The following is a 15,489-nucleotide window of genomic DNA, read 5'->3' on the forward strand; positions in this document are numbered from 1 at the left end:
GTACCTTGAACTGAAAAACGAACATGAGAACTGATTTTTTCTTTCAAAACTTTTGGTGTGTATAAATGTTGACTTTCTCAATTATACGAAAATGAATATTAATAAAACCTGGGATACAAAATCTATAGAAAATTACAAAACTGCTCAAGGCATCCAAAAGCAGTTGCGTCAAGGAAACTCGGCGTACTTGTGTAGCCATCCGGAGGTTTGCATATTTTATATTTATAGTGAACTGCATTTATTTAACGCCATTTATTTAGATTCAAGCTATAATCCGCGTACTCATTCATGAGCTAATAAATGAGAACCCCGCGAATTTTTACAATTTTGTGTCCACTTTTTTTACCTGTAGTAATACACCTCGTTTGACAATATTGGTACGTAAAGAAAAATATCCAACAGATGCATGCATACAAAAAAATTTCATACAATTAAATATTATCATATGAAAATAGATAAATCAGCAATTAAAGCTAATGAATAAACAGCGTAAGAAAAGTCGTTATGCCGGATTTGATCCTGACGTGATTCTGAAAGGAAGACGGTCCACCGACTCTTTAATTTCGAAAATTTCCATACCTGAGAACGTCAACTTAATTTTGAGATATGCTTTAGTTAAAACTTCAAAAACTAACTTACCATCAAGTTTTTGTGATTAAAATTTCTAATATGCATACAATAAATATAAATCTAAACCTTTAGCGATATATTTATAATGCCTTCAGTTTTGGTATGCAAAAATGGAGCTCTAAATAAAAGTAAGAAAGGACATTTGTTTATCTTCTTTGTCTTTGTCTTCGTATTCTAAGTGACTTAAATTAAGGGGTTAGGCCACTCTAGAATTTTCAAAATATCGAAATTTTTTTTTTTTGCTTAAAAGATGCTTTAAACTCTTTAGAATATAAAACAAAAAGTCCTATGCGTGAAAAAAATGTTTATCTCTAATATTTCGCACTTTTGCGCGAGCGCCTCTGACGTCTCTGAACCGACTATTCAAATTTAAAGCGTGTTTATCTCAAAACGTGATTTTTCAAAACGGCAAGCAGCATAACACAAACAATTTTTAATATTTTCACTTGTAATTGTACAAGGATCTTTAGAACATTATTCCGCACTGAAATACGTACGGATTTTTTTATTAATTAATTAGAAAAATTTTTATAAACAATTAACGGTTCCATTTTAGACGAAAAATTCTACTTTTGACTTCAAACATCTGCAAAATACACAAATTTCAATATTTCTAAAATCCCGTACGTATTTCTACAGCTATACTCACGTCGATTGAGAAGAATGTTTTTAATTTGGTTTAGGTGGACATTTACGTCAGTTGTACTGCTTGCCGTGAAGTGCCTTTTTCGCAGGGCGCGTTCAGAGATTCACTCCAAAGGCGCCATTTTGTAATATTTTTCAATAAAAATATTTGTAATTACACTTAAATACATGCTTAATAATATACTTAAAAAGTTTTTTCCTGGCACCTTTCTTTCAATGTAAAAAAAATCCTTAAAAAACTGCTTTTTTACAGTAGCTAGAGTGGCGTAACCCCTTAAGGCATGTTGAAATATATATGAGGTGTGTTAAAAAAGTATCGCTTTTGGTTTTTTTTTTAGAAAAATTATTTATTCATTAATATCTCTTTTGTCCCCTTCAAAGTAATCCCCATGAGATATTATGCACTTGTGCCAACGTTTTTTCCAATCTCCGAAGCACTTAAAAAAATCATTTTTTTTATCTTGTTCAGCTCCTCCTTCGATGCCGTCTTTATCTCGTCAATCGTAGCGTAGCGTTTCATGGGCCTCTTCAGTTTCGGGAACAAGAAAAAGTCACAGTGCGCAAGATATGGGGAATACGGTGGCTGTGGCATCATTAGTGTGTTGTTTTTGGCCAAAAGTCGCGCACAACGACAAGTGAGCAGGGGCGTTATCGTTATGCTAGAGCCAATTTTTGTTCTTCCACAAATCCGGGCGTTTCTGACAGATTGCTTCTCGCAAATTGCGCATAACTTGCAGACAATATTCCTTATTGACCGTTTCACCCTGTGGCAAGAACTCATGATGCACAACGCCCCTACAATCGAAGAAAACGGTACGCAAAACTTTTATATTCGAACCGAACTTGGCGCGCTTTTTTCGGTCTTGGCTCGTGCGGCAGCTTCATATCCATATACCCACGATTCGTCACCAGTTATGACACTCTGTAGCAAATTAGAGTCGTCGCGGACAGAGTCCAACATCTCATTAGCAATGTCCATGCGATGTTACTTTTGGTCGAAATTGAGCAATTTTGGTACGAATTTTGCGGCGACCCGTCTCATGCCCAAATCATTGAAAAACATCGAATGGCATGAGCCAATCGATATGTCTAGGTCCTCAGTAACTGCTCTAACGGTGATTCGACGATTGGCCAATACCATTTTCTTCCCTTCATCAATTTTTTCGCCTGTTGTTGAAGTGCTCGGGCGTCCGGCACGCTTTTCGTCGTTCACATCTTCTCGGCCTTCTGAGAACAGTTTGTCCCACCGATAAACGTTGCTTAGGTCCAAAATAGCTTCTCCGTATGACACAGTGAACATTCGGAATGCATCCGCGCACTTAATTTCGTTTTTCACACAAAATTTGATACAGGTTCTTTGATCCATCTTTTTGAATAGGTAAAAATCGAAGACGAGCCGAAACACGTGCAAGCAAAGCAGCTGCCAACAATGAACTGAACATTCAAAATGGCCGAACTCGTCGGCATGAGTGAGAGACTTGAGTACCAACATATCGCCAGAAAAAAATCGAAATTCGAATATACATACGTAACCTGCGAAAATTCATACTATGTTCGCGATACTTTTTGAACACACGTCATATTTGATTCTGAATTTTGTAACTTCTAATCAGTTGATGTATTGTAAAAGCCTAAAACGTCCTACAGATACAGCATAGATACAACAAATAAATATATAAATAAATAAATCTACTTTTATTAACCATCCTTTATTTATAGAAGAAGAAAAAACCAACAAAAAAACCGAGGTATGAAATACCATTCAATCGTATCAAGTTCTAGTGTCTCCTCACACAATTCTCACATGTTATATTAAGTTTTATAATCATTGCAAATGGAATACATGTGAGATTGAAGCAGTATGTGTTTGCGTTTATATGTATGTATTTATATTTATACATATACCTACACATGTTCGTAAGTAAACACATTGCACGCCAATTAGTATACTCGTACAAATTGTGTCACACAGAAGTTGCAATGCTGCACCATTTCGCCTTTAACTACCATTTTGTTTGTTTAACCACCCTTTGAAAGTAAGAATGCTGAAAGGAAAACGTAAATAACCACTCCAGCTGCGCATGAGGCAGAAGACTGCGGCTTCCGATTCTGAAGGTGATGGTTCTAATCCACTCTCGAGCATGTAGATGTTTCAAATTAAATAAATATAAAATTACCTTGATTTTTGGTTCTGAAAAAATTTTAAATCAATTTGTTTGTTTTTTTTTTTTCCTGTGCCAAGATTTGAGCTCCAGAACTCATGTGTGATACGTCAATGCTCTTATCAGCTCGTTCGTTGGTATGTCTCAGTTTTGTTTTGCATAGATATGAGTTTCGAGTTTCGAAAACAACTTATCTCCCTTCATATCCATTTTTCGTAAGTCTATTGATAGGGCATGCCGAAATAAAAGGGAACAATTCATTATATATAAAGTGATCAAAAGTGGCAGTAGTCACATGCTCCTTTTCGTCTAAACCCGGATATATCTCGGGCTAAACGCATTTTTTGCAGGGTGTCACTCGCATACTTACAAGCCTTGCATGTTCTGCCCCGTAATGCCCATCTTATGTTCGTTCGTCATTCGTGTCGCTGCTTCCGACATGATTTTCTAACATGCAGCGGGACAAGTAACAAAAAAATAACAACACAAATGCACCGTAAGCCTTTAGTGTTTATGTATGCATTGTCACGGCAAGTTGATGACAATGACGGCAAAGCTGATGCTGATGTTGATACTGCTACTGATGGTGATGGTGATGGTGCTGGTGATGGTGATGGTAATGATGTTGGTGATGCTGATGGCAACACAAAAGCAAATGCGACTCTACCGACATACAAATTCATAAGAATAAACCTAGAAATAGTTATGCTGTTGCTGATAATATACACATATCGTGATGATTATGATCACATAATAACGATAAAAATGGCTATGAGATGAGGCTACCAATAAAGGTGCAGGTGGCTGGCTTTAATGGGTACAACGTAGTCGCAAGTGGGTGTAAATACGTAAAGATTTCTACGCTATAAGCGACCAATCCGGCAGGATACGTTTGAATGCACGTGCCACTATATGATATGCATGCGATTTATTTCGTAGTTACTTTGTTGTAGTGTTTTCTGTAAAACAAAACTATTGTATATATACATTTTTTGTAGAATGAGTAACTAAAAATGGCAGCAGATGAGCGTTAAGAAATATGAGTTTTGGTCCGACAGTTTAATTCAATATTTTTTGGCTTATGTGTCATCGAGTGGCACTTCAGTTTAACTGCAGATATGATAATAAAATATGTACTTGAAATATAAATAAACTTAATTTTTTGGTATATTTTTTCGAAATCACCCTCTGGTCGACACAGCCAAGAGTTCCTGAAAATACTTCTAATCGAGATCGACAAATAAATAAAAGCAATTTATTTGTTTTGTTTTATTATTAATCCGATCTTGAGACCACAAAATAAAAGTAGGAAAATATATATTTGGAGGCTAATACTTGTTCTTCTTAATTGGCGCGATAACCGCTAACGCGATTTTGGCCGTAGGCAGTTTTAATAACGAAGTTTTATATTTAACAACAGTAACATAAACATTTCATTTTAGTTTCTGTACTTTAGGAAAATATTTTTCCATACACAGTTAGATACATAGAAATCCATTTCTGTAATAACGTAATCAACTGGGCGTATACGTAACATCTGCGACTCGTGAGCCTTCGCCTGTGACTATTGTGTTGCGTATACGCCATGTATCATTTATATCAATTTTATCATGTGTGTCCAATCTGACTTCTTTAAAAACTTCTCAGAATATAATGAATATTCTGTAAAAAAAATTGTTTATTTATTTTAGTAAAAACTCACGAAATATACGGTACTTTCTTCGAATTCATTTTTATAGCTGTGGTATATTATTTCTTCTAAATAGTAGCAAATTCTTTTACAATTTTAAACACCTTTTTATTCATTCATTTTTCAGCACTAATATAAAATTATATTTTCACAAATCTATTTTTGTGGTCATTGCCATTATTTTATTACATTTTACATTTCATCGTAAAAGTCTTTTTACGCCGTAGCAGCTTGCATGTCTCGGATTTGTGCATTTTAAAATTTTAAATTATCATATTTTTAATAATAAATCAAATTGACCGTTCAAACGTTGGCGTTGCTGTCGTGAAAGAGAATATCAGTATATAGTTAAAATTCAAATATATATATAAGTTACACATTTTTTTAGGTGATTGTCTAAGCTCCTCTTCCAATTTATGGCGTGCGTCTCGATGTTTTCCATAATAAGAGGCCTACAGTTTTATGACGAAACTTTTTTCAAGGTAGAAATTAGAAAGAACTTTTTCTTCGGCTTCACCCCAGTTCGTCTAGAAAATTTCAGTTCGGTTTCGATTCGGATTCAGCAAAAAGTACCAAATTTTGGCCGAACACTTCATTCAATATTTTTTATTCATAAATTATATAAACTTTTAGTATCGTAACATTTTTTTAATACAGGGATCAAAGTCCACAATTTTTTTAAGATTTCGAAATATCATCTGCTTGCTCCTCCATCGAGTATGACTAGTGGGCAATTGTTCTGTGGTACAAGTCACTTTGATTAGTGAATCTATTACAAAAATATTGCTTGTTTGATAATAATAGTGAACTTTAAAATATATATTGCTTGTTTATTGCGTGCTCCGTTTAAAATATTCGGCTCGGTTCGGCCTTAAAAATCAGTATTCGGTCTTTCTCTACTTAAAACTATCATATGTATACTTTTGCTGCCAAAGAAACAATGAATACTGCCTTAACTGCTGGTTTCATTTAATATCATAAATTTGGATTTTTGGTACAAATATTGTAGGTGCATGGGCTTCGTTTACCATTGGTAATAGTATGTCTTAGGGTAAAGGATTCATTTTAAAAAATATAGTTTATAGTTTTTATTTCATTCCACTTCTGAGTCGATTAAGTAGCATAGTCTTTGATTCTACTTGAACTTTTTTTGTGCCCAGCATCAATTCTGATAACATTTTATTAGCTTATTTTCATGCGTCTAAGAACATTCATGCACTGTATAGCACAAAGTATTATAAAAATTCAAATCAAATCTCACGAGAAATCAAGCAAGTAATAGTGTCGTAATGAGTGCACTGAAACTACGTCCGATGTCAACACATGTGCATACATATAAATATACTTTTGTCACTCACATGCATTTGAAAGCACACACTACACATATTTGCATATATATGTTTACGCATAGTTATTGTTGTTTTATTGCACGCGTTGACATTTTACTATGCATAGTTCTATTTGCATTTCCGAGAATATTTGCATTTAGTTCGCACTCTGCACCCTTCGCTGCACACCGCCTGCAGCCTGGCGCTTGCTACTCGCACTAAGCTGTACCCAATACGGGTTTTACGCAGAGCATTCGGGCATACTGAATTACGTACACGCATACATACATACATGCACAGAAGTGAATAGCGTCCGTAAATTTTGCATTGCGAGCGAAATAAATGTGCCTAATGTAGATAAACAACTGTGGTGACTTACACAAACTTGAACAGTAATACGCATACTTGTGCATTTATATGCGAGTAAGCTTATGTAGTGGTGTTTATGTGCATATCTGTCTTCTCTTCCCGACAGTTGTTGTCTGTTGTGTCTTTTTATGGGGTTTCCACATGTCAAGTTGTTACCCTACATTTCATTCATTCATTCATTCGCTTATTTACACAATCACGCATACGCTTAGACATTCATTCGGATGTATGTATGTTGGTGTGAACCGTTTTAAGTGACGCGTCAAACTCCTTGTGTGTGCGCCCTTTGTTTTGCTATCTCCTCTCCGTTCTTAGCCTATCTACTGCGAATTCTTTATTCTATAGCTGGTATTTGTGTTCGTACTTTTGCGTTTGCTTTCCTTTTCATTCGTTTTTCTGGCATTTTGTATACTCGTAGTTGCCTTTTATGCGACAAGCATATATTGACATTCTTTAACAAACAACGGCCCAAGGATGAGACGAAGCTGGAACATGGATGTTAGGAGACAGCGCTTCTCTAAAACCATATGCCATTATTCGGCACTTTACTGCAACATCCTGTGACCGAAACACTCACACACATGTGTATTTGCACCCACATACACTTAGCTACACATCTACGCAAATTATGTACGCTTATGTAGCCACACCCATACATTTAACATCGAACACAAACCTCTCACTGTTTCATGGTTCAGTGAGATTGCTGTATGACGCATTTGAAGAACCACCAAATACGTACGTAGGTGCCTATGTGCATGCTCAACACATACTCAACATGTGCACACCCATACAATTATACACTGGCATCCGCATCCGCTTACGCTTTCCGCTTTTAATACTTCTCCCTTTCCATCATACACGTTTTCAGCGCTTATTGTTAGTTTTCCGATATGTCAACACAGACGCTGTCGCTCGTTGGCATCTGCGCTTTTGGTAATAAAATGCGAAAATATGGGTTATGTTTGTGTTTACATATACCTACAATACAAAAGCTTCTGCTCAAATTCCTGTTGTCGCATTTTACTTTATTTTATTTATTTTTTTACTCTATATTTAATCTGGATTCTATGTATGATAGTTTGGAGCATCCCTTCAGTGCTGATTGTCTGTGGATTACCTATTTTATTTTACTGTTATAGTTTAACATGTATTCTTACATATGCATATTTATGCTTAGTGTTGTCTGATATAACATTTGCCGAGTTACAAGTGCGCTCAATGAATTGAATGATTGATGAGGAAATTGCCAATGCATAAAACATTGATGGGTACACTAAACTGACACAACTGAAGCAAATCAACTTACGAACATGCAAGAGATGGCTTATTTCATTAAATATAATAGCTGTACCGTTAGTGATACTATAGAAAGTTTGTTCAATAAAGGGGTGACTTTTTATTTTTCTCAAAAAAATTGTATTAATTTTTCAATATCTAGTTTATTTCCCTTTCAAGGGAATTCCACTTGTGTCGGAGCTTTTTCCTATACTTGAAGTGCTTCTGACAAGCGCTTTTTAAAATTGCCTTGAAGTCGTCTAGTAATGCAGCCTTTATGGCTGCTATTGTGTCAGATCTCCATCCATCAGTTTTAGGAACAAGCAAAAGTCAGAGTGGATCCAATGAATACGAAGGCTGATGGGTTTGTTTTTTGCCAAAAAGTCACAAACAAGCTTGACGCATCAGTTGGTGGAATATCCACGGCTGGTTGTTAGGCAATTCGGAGCGCTTTTTTTCATACTACTTCACTACTTCACGCACGCGGTGCAATTCTCTTCGCTACTTCAAAGTTTTCATTGGTTGTTGGGCGAACGTCCAGAGCTTTGTTAACATCTTCTCTGGCTTCTATGAAGAACTTATAACACTTAAAGGAATTTTTGGTTTATTTTTTGCTCCAAGGGATAGCTTAGAAAAAAAAATTGAAAAAAAACATATTTGTTTGTCCTTTTTTGGATAGCAGGTCGTAAAAAATTAACAAATTATGTTGCTAGGAAGCGTACAATAGCGACACAAACTTTCGAAGTTATACGAATATGACATTGGCGTCTACATACTACTTATTTGTGGACTTTAAACAAGCATTTGACAGCATAGACAGAAGGCATATTAATTTTTTGCTGCAGTCAAAAGGCATGCCGCTAAAGCTAATTGAGCTTTCTATTTTTTTTTTTTTGTTTTTTTTTATTTCTTTCATAAAATATTACACCTGTCGTTAGACAATAAGTAATTTGATTTACAAAACGATGGAATGAGAGTGATATTGAAGGGCCAATGCCCCCAAGCTCAATTAGAAGAAATATATACATATTATTTAAAAACTAACCACTAACAATGACATATACGATTAGTTGACAATTGATTACATGGATTTTGCAAGATCTGTTGGTGTTTGACGGTTAAGCCGATTTTGGGTAGATTTTTCTTTATTTGGTAGTCTTCTCATCATAGGATTTGTGTGCGTTAATAATCTATTTATGTGTCTTCTGCTAGCGCTTTGTATTGTTTCATCAATAGTATCGATGTCAAGGTCGCGATGGATATCTGTTTTAGGTATGTACCAAGGTGCATTAGTTAAGGTCCTAAGTATTTTAGACTGGACTCGTTGAAGTATACTTATATTACTTTTTGCAGCAGTGCCCCAAATCTCAATTCCATATTTCCAGATTGGAGCAATTATCGTTCGATAAATAAGTACTTTATTTTGCAATGATAGATTGGACTGAGGTCCAAGTAGCCAGTACAATTTCTTAAAACGATTTTTAACTTCATTTCGCTTTTTCTTTATATGCTCCTGCCAGTTTAATTTCGAGTCGATCGTAATACCCAGGTATTTCGCTTTGGTGTCAATATTCACGTCAGTATTACCAACGCTAACTGGTTCAATGGTTGTCTTTCGGTTTGTGTAGTTTACTTGTATTGTTTTGTCAGCGTTAATTTCGATGTTCCATTTTTTGAACCAGTTTAATATCACATTTAATTCGTTTTGTAAATTTTGTTTTGCGACTTTTGTATCTTTATGAGATACCATGAGGACTGTGTCATCCGCAAATATTGCAATCATGCTGTTTTCTGACTTCGGTTCCGGTAGATCAGCCGTGTACAATAGATACAATGTTGGTCCTAAGACACTGCCTTGGGGAATGCCTGCGTTCATAGGTTGAATGTCTGAACACGCATCGTTATATTTAACATAGAATTTCCTGCCTTGGATGTAACTCTTAAGCATAAGGTAAAAGTCATTAGGTAGTTGTGTTTTTAATTTATGGAGTAACCCAGGGTGCCACACTTTGTCAAAAGCTTTAGCTACATGCACACTCTTTTTTTATTCAGGTCATCATTAATTTTGTGAACTACTCTATGAATCTGTTGGATTGTTGAATGGTTTTTCCTAAATCCAAATTGGTGTTGAGGTATCAGATTCATGCTTGTTATTATAGGATTTATCTGGTCAAATAATATTTTTCGAAAATTTTTGATATTGTCGGTAGTAGGCTGATTGGTCGATATGATGTCGCTAGTGTAGCGTTTTTGTTAGGTTTCGGGATCGCTATAATTTCCGCTACTTTCCAGGTACTAGGGAAATATTTGAGACTTATAGCAGCGTTGAAAATATTTCTTAGATAAATTATTGCCTTGTCAGGCATATGCTTCATAATTGTTCCCGAAATTTGATCGTATCCAGGCGATTTATTGTTCTTTAGAGTTTTTATTAATTGTTTTATCTCCGTAAGTGTGATTTTTTTAATTTGCTGCTTATTCTCGTTTGCTGCATAAGTAAGATTTATGTCGTTATTATTATTTTCAAAAGTATCTTTAAAATGTTGAGCTAAGACCGTTGCTTTTTCTGAAGAGGTTCGGGCCCATTTCTCTTTAGTTGTTTTTATTGGTGGTAAATGTATTGTGGCGCCCACCACATTTTTCGTCGCCTTCCAAAGTGTGTAGTTTGAGGATTTTGTTGCGTCAATATTTTTGAGATAATTGCTAAGTTGTTTGTCTTTTTCCTTTTGAAGTAGGTCTCTTATATCTTTTCCCAATATGTTTAGCTTTTTCTTGTCGTCTGGAAATCTTGTTGTCTGCCATTTCTTCCTTAGCTTTCTCTTTTGTTTTAGTTTCTTTTTTATCGTATCAGGTATGTAGTCATTTTTTACTTTAGTTGGTGAGGAGGGTGTAGAGTTACTAACTGCCTTAATAGTTTTGTCGTTAAAAAAAGCTATAGCTGTCTCAATTTCATCGCCTGTTTTCAAAGATACTTTTGTGTCTAAATATGATTCCAAAAGCTCAGTAAACGCATTCCAGTCTGTATGATGATTGTAAAGTGGTGGATTTAAGTTTTGTTGCGGTGGTTGTTGGGTTCTTAGTATAATTGGCGAGTGATCAGAAGAGAGCTCAAGACAAGATTCAATTGTCAGTACGTTTGGATTAATTGATTTCATGATAAAAAAGTCAAGTAAGTCAGGTACTTTCTTAATGTCAGAGGGCCAATAAGTGGGTTCTCCGGTACTTATATAATTACAATTACGCGCTCTGATGGCGTCAAGTAATGATTTTCCTTTCGTGTTTGTTAATCTTGAACCCCACATCATATTCTTTGCGTTATAATCTCCTCCGGCAATAAATCTACTTCCAAGTGTTTCAAGGTAGTTAGCGTATTGTGTTGTTTTGTTGTTGTGTTTCGGAGGGCAGTAAGCAACTGATATGGTAAGCTGGCCTAGAGTGTCATTTATTTGTATCGTCGTTGCTTGCAGATGGTCCATTTGATATTCTTCCATTTTGTTAAACATAATATTTTGTCTCAGCTTTCTATTATGACGCTTACAAATACCACGGCGAAGGTCATTGTGCAAGGAGAGAGTTCTGAATCATTTCCCATTATATCGGGAGTTAAACAGGGAGACGCTTTATCAAAATTGATATTCAACCTGGCTCTGCACGCCGTAATTACCGAACTAAATCCAAATGGGACTTTGTACAACAAGCCGTTCCAGCTTTGTGCATATGCGGATGATATACTTTTCATGGCGAAATGCAGGAATGAATTACAGAGTGCATTTAAAAAACTAGCAAAAAAAAGTACGAACTACCGGGCTAAGAATTCATACAGAAAAAACGAAGTTTGGGGTCCGGTCCAGCTTCGGTTTAAAACATGTTGACCTGCTGAACGGAGACTATGCATTCTAGAATGAGCTGAATTTACCTATTTGGATATCAAAATATCAGCCAATAAGGATATGTCATTGACAATAAATGACAGATTTGAAACTGTTTAAGTCAAAATTCTTATCTCGCGACCAAAAGTAAGTTAAGGATATATAAAATCTCGATCCGCCCTGTGCTTATCTATGGACGCTAAAAACCACTGACATTAATCAGCTAATGGTATTCGAAAGAAAAATTTTACGAAACATTTATGGGCCAATAAGACTGCAGGACGGTACTTATCGAAGAAGATATAATCATGAGCTGAAACTTTTAGCAAAACACGAAACTGTGATAAGATTTATAAAATCTCAGAGGATAAGATTTCTTGGACAAGAATGCCCAAGGAGAGAACAACTCGAAAGGCAGTTGAATTACGCCCCTGTTGGAGAGGACGTCCCAGAAAGAGAGAAGACGTTGAAGATGACCTAGCAAAGCGGAACGTGCGGCGGTGGAAGCAAGTAGCCTCCGATAGAGACGGGTGGCGAAAGGTTGTGAATGAAGCAATGGTTTACCAAGGACTGCGATGCTAAGAAGAGAGGAAGCGCACAATGAACAGGCAGTTGAACTCATTAGCATTATGGCAGATAAAATTAATAAAAACAAAAGAATCGTGGCTTTCTTTTGCAATCAATAAAAAACGATAGAATACATGTCTAATCTATATTATTTTTATTTTTTTTTTATTTTATAAATAACATAAACATTTTATAAATGCATAACAATAAAATTATTTTATAAACTAAAACTAACACTCAAGAAAAATATGGAAAAATCATATCGAACTCCATTCAAGTCGCGTTATTCACTCATATCGAAGGTTCATTCAGTGCGAAGGCTTTGACATTCTTTCAAAGGGTGGATTTGCTGTCGGACGTAGACGGACAATAACAAGCTCCCCATACCATGGTCTATCATATTGATGTGGCAAAGATGGAAGCAAGGCTTTGTGGAAGCGAAGAAAGACCGCAACTCATATTTTTAACTAATCAAGCTTTTAACGGATCACCGAACTCTTCAAATAATACGTGAATTCACCTCATATTGAAAAAAGCAAAATGTGTTAACTCAAGCGAAATTAAGTCATTAAATAAGAGTTCTGGAACTAGCGAAATAAAAAGTGAATTACTTGCATCTCGATTGATATTACACATTTTTATGATCTGCCATCTTTCATAAATCCAAACCAATTATTTCGCGATATCTTGAAAACCACATGACAGAAAAAAATGATCTGAATTTTTTGACTCGGCGACTGATTTTCCCTAGAAATTAGATGGTCTCGTTTTTGGGGTTTCTTTTTATTTTTGACTGCAAACTAGTGTTATTAGATGTGAGTTATGTATTAAATCACAGGAGAAAATTATGTAAATAAAAAGATTACAATTTTTTTTTTAATCCTGAATTGCAATGATATACATTCTAATTTAAATTAGCCCCGTTCGCAATCACCTAATTATACTGGCACATAACTATAAATACAACCATGTTTCGTTTTTCTTGCTTCAGCTTTTCCTACACCCAAGTCAATTCTGTTTAGCTTACTAGCTCAAATTACGCTCATTACCATCGTCTACATCATCGTAAATATTATCGTCATTATTACTTAACACCTTCTTAGCCATTAAGAGCGAACGTCTAACATCTTAAGTGCTTTTTCACGCTAATGTCCCCAATTTGTTATGTCAGTTTATGTGAGTCACTACAGTAGTGGTAAGCTACTCCCCGTATTGTAGCTGTATTGGGTATTAGTGGTTTTTAATGTGCTTGGCAATCTATATAACTAATATCGCCAAAACTCCACCCACTCACGCCTGACACAGTTTTCCCTAATTTTCGTTTGGTGTCAGTTCATTGGCGCAGAAGTGAGAACAAAAATCAAATTAGCTGGTCAAGGCCGCTGCTTTTGGGAATTAATGAAGAAAAATATAGGTAAAGTGTAATGTATGTATATTTGTAAGTGGCGTAAATGATTACCTTCAACCAATGGATTGGTTTGTCAATTAGTGGCATTCAATTAGAAATTGAGACGACAACAGAAAATCAGATAATTTTGCCAAATTATAGTGGTAGTGTACTACACATGTGGAGAGACGAAGGCATAATTATTATGGTTTTATATCAGTTTATCAAAGTCATATAATCTTGCTCTAAAAAATTGACAGATTTACTGAACTGCTTGTTTTGCTGAATTCAAATTTAATTAGATGGTGTCTATAAATAAAAGCATGTAGATAGTCCATAGTAGGTGCAAGGATGATAGATTTACAAGGTTTGGCATTTGTGTGAACTATAGTGAAAAATAGAATTGTGAGAGGAGCTTCAGCTGCCATGTCACGTGGGACTCGTCCAATCAGTCCTTGTTCAGACGGCAACAAGGTAACATTGTGTTGATTTTTTTCATATATCGCTAGCACATTCTTATTCGGTTATGGAAAATATGTTTTCATCTTACTTTCGCCAAAACTCAAATTGTTTTTCAATCATTCTATAGTATTGCTAGTATTTTAGTTCAATTTGCTCATGAGTTCAAAGATTTAGGACTCCCATTTTTCACTCAATAGTCACATTAATTTTTAAAAATTACTTTTAACTTCCTTTATTCGCTCTAGATTAGAATATGTAACATTTATCTGGAGGCCTTGCCATAAATTTGCAATTGAGGGAATTGAAGGTGTACAGAAGGTGTTCCTTAAATATGCTCTCAGGTCATTAAAATTCGCAAATCTTATCCCTTCCAATAATTCCCGTTTGATTTTAATTAACTTAAAGTCTCTAGAGAGTCGAAGGTCTATAGTCTCACTGTCCTACTTTGCATGTAATTAAAGGAGAAATTTATTGTTCATCATATAGGGGCGTAACAATGTTGGATGTATTTTATCTTTAATAATCGACGTTGGCAGTCATAACATGAACTGTGTACCCAAATGGCTGTGTTGTTATCACAAAACCGAGCACCGACTGTTTCGCTCGCATCGCTTTTGCAGTAGTTGGAAGACAGCCATAGCATAGAAGACAGAAATGTGTTGTACGAAATTAGCTTTCTAAAATGCTGTTCCAATTTTTTAATGGCGGTGTTGTACATATTTCGCTCTCGTATGTAGTTATATGATGCTCTGTGCAAGACAAACTGTAACATAGCCTGTAGGCAAAATATAAAAAAGGCAAGCTTACCCAGGTACTTTTGTTTACATACAAACTTTAGATGGAATAATATTGCGCACACTGTGTATGTGCATGTGTGTGGTGCCTTTACATATCTACATTAAGTTGCATGGATTTATACGCACCCATGTCTGATTTTGTTACGTGCATGTAGTCGCATACTATGTATCTGTGCTGGAAATTAACGAACTTTAAACTGCTAAGAGAGGCAAGCTAAACTACCGGCGAGCAGAATCTCAGCTATTAATGAAAAAATATGAAAAAACTGAGATGGTGTGTTTTTTACAAATAACCAAAGAAACAT

The 15,489-nt window shown here is 35.5% G+C and overlaps 1 protein-coding gene across 1 annotated transcript; it reads left to right on the forward strand.

Moving 5' to 3' along the window:
• LOC129248485 (uncharacterized) lies at positions 1 to 701 on the forward strand. Its single transcript, XM_054888047.1, has 3 exons — positions 1 to 205; positions 261 to 377; positions 456 to 701. The coding sequence occupies exons 1-3, from the start codon at positions 92 to 94 to the stop codon at positions 657 to 659; spliced, it is 435 nt and encodes a 144-aa protein (XP_054744022.1). The 5' UTR covers positions 1 to 91; the 3' UTR covers positions 660 to 701.
• The last annotated feature ends 14,788 nt before the right edge of the window (positions 702 to 15,489 follow it).

Source organism: Anastrepha obliqua, chromosome 1, assembly GCF_027943255.1.
Source record: "Anastrepha obliqua isolate idAnaObli1 chromosome 1, idAnaObli1_1.0, whole genome shotgun sequence".
Lineage (NCBI taxonomy): Eukaryota > Metazoa > Arthropoda > Insecta > Diptera > Tephritidae > Anastrepha > Anastrepha obliqua.